The following is a 2,063-nucleotide window of genomic DNA, read 5'->3' on the forward strand; positions in this document are numbered from 1 at the left end:
TCCAAACCAAGTACGACAGTCAGACAATTTCTATCGCTTGAGCCTTGTTCCGCAGTTATGCAGGGTCAGCCATCGTTAATCGGAATTGGCTTGTTAATGTTTAAAGGGTGGCCGGATTTCCTTCCCGCCGTCACCCCGTACCCCCTGGGATGGAAGTAGTGTACCCCAACTGTCTGCGTCGAGTGTAATCCATGGAATAGTGCGAATGTGTTCAGATGTCTGCAAGCTGTGGAACTGAGGCAGAACATGGGGACCAGCCCGGTATTTACCTAGTGGGATGTGGAAAACCACCTAAAACCTACATCCAGGCTGGCTGGCACATCAGCCCTCGTCGTTAATCCGTCGGGCGGATGCGATCCAGGGCCGGCGCGCCTGCCCGACTCCAGGAAGCAGCGCGTTAGCGCTCTCGGCTACACTGTCAGGTCAGGACAGCGAGAAAATATTGAACATAAATAATAGGAGCGGCATCAATACTCACTTGTTTGTTTCATCCATGAGAGCGTCACAAAAATGCAAAAAAGCGTGATGTGGCAGCTGTATGAAGATAGATGGGACCTATCTGTCAAAACACGAGATACAAAGTTTCAATTATTACTATCATGTGAGGTACCTAAGAACATGCTACAGCCCCCTACATAGGGCAATTACAGCGTTCGCGAAGACAAGACTAAACTTGTTACAGCTTCTAAAGAGACATATACGTAATTACTTTTTCTGTGCTGCATACGTGAATGAAATGGGAAGAAGCCTTAATATGCGCCGGCCGGGGTGGCCGAGCGGTTCTAGGCGCTACAGTCTGGAACCATGCGACCGCTACCGTCGCAGGTTCGAATCCTGCCTCGGGCATAGATGTGTGTGATATCCTTAGGTTAGTTAGGCAGAAGTAGTTGTAAGTTCTAGGGGACTGATGACTTCAGATGTTGAGTCCCATAGCGCTCAGAGCCATTTGAAGCATTTGAACCTTAATATGCAATACAATAAATACCCTCCGCCATAGACTACACAGTGACTTGCGGAGTATGGAACGTAGGTGGGAATGTAAAAGTACTTAGATGCTGTGTGAGGAAGCGCGTAAAACGAGGTGTAGTTATTTAAACAACGGGTCTGCTAGCATGACTCTGATTTCAAGCTTCGTGACTGGCAACAACGATCGCTACTCCAAGGAATAAAAATCGCCCAGCGAGGTTCGTAACGAGCAATGGGCGAGCAGCGACGGTGCAGGTTAAATGCACTGGTAAGGTTGTGTGGGCTCGTTTCATCAACAACAGGTCACGCCGACTAGCGGTTGGGATAGAGGGTGCGACGTAAAAGCGCCACTAGCGTACCCTTGTACGTCCCCTCACCTGGATGACCCCGATGTCGTAGTCGACGTCAGGGTCCTCGTCAGTGGGCATCTGGAAGTCGGCGTGCTTGATCATCTGGGCGACGTCGAGGCGGACGCCGCCGCTGGCCCGGCTGGAGGAGCCGGCGCGCATGCTCTTGTGGCGGTCGGCGTACAGCTGGCAGACGTAGACGCAGTGCGCCGCCGTCAGCACCCACGTGCTGCTGATGATGGAGGCGCCGCACGCGTGGTCGTCCAGGATCTGCAGCGACACCATCCAGGGGAAGTCGGCGATGTCGGCCTCCGTGCCGTTGATGATTCGCCCGTGGCCGCGAGTCCTGAGCCACGGAGCCGCCAACGACGGCGGCGCCAGTAGACACGCCGCGGCGATGACGAGAACTGCGCGCATCATGGCGGTGGCAGGGTGCGAGGCACGGGCGGCGAAGCCGCTTTTATACCGCCCGGGCGCTGCCAGGGCGAAGATTAGTCCGCGAACAATGGGACTTCTGGCAACATTCAGCATCATCCGAGATCGTATCTACTCCAGTGCCGATAACATACATATAGATATAATAAAGTGCCTTATTATCGGTAAACGCTCAGACGTCTGGTCACTTATCTTATTGTTTACAAGTATATGCGACACACAATCACTGGAAGTAGAAAGTGTGGCGTGTGGCTTCAAGTGAGACGAATTATCACACAGTTAACAGAGGACACTGTTAGCTCCAAAGCGCTGTTG

General features: G+C 52.7%; 1 protein-coding gene across 1 annotated transcript; it reads right to left on the reverse strand.

Annotated features, from left to right (window-relative positions):
* Positions 1–1,316: 1,316 nt before the first annotated feature.
* Positions 1,317–1,847, reverse strand: LOC126100765 (trypsin-7-like). The gene has a single exon (XM_049911385.1). It carries the CDS (start codon positions 1,845–1,847, stop codon positions 1,317–1,319), a length of 531 nt encoding a protein of 176 aa, XP_049767342.1.
* Positions 1,848–2,063: the final 216 nt, after the last annotated feature.

The sequence above is a fragment of the Schistocerca cancellata genome, chromosome 9, assembly GCF_023864275.1.
Source record: "Schistocerca cancellata isolate TAMUIC-IGC-003103 chromosome 9, iqSchCanc2.1, whole genome shotgun sequence".
NCBI lineage: Eukaryota > Metazoa > Arthropoda > Insecta > Orthoptera > Acrididae > Schistocerca > Schistocerca cancellata.

Coding starts and splice junctions, on each gene's coding strand:
- LOC126100765 (XM_049911385.1), bottom strand. CDS start 1,847: ATGATGCTGAATGTTGCCAGAAGTCCCATTGTTCGCGGACTAATCTTC.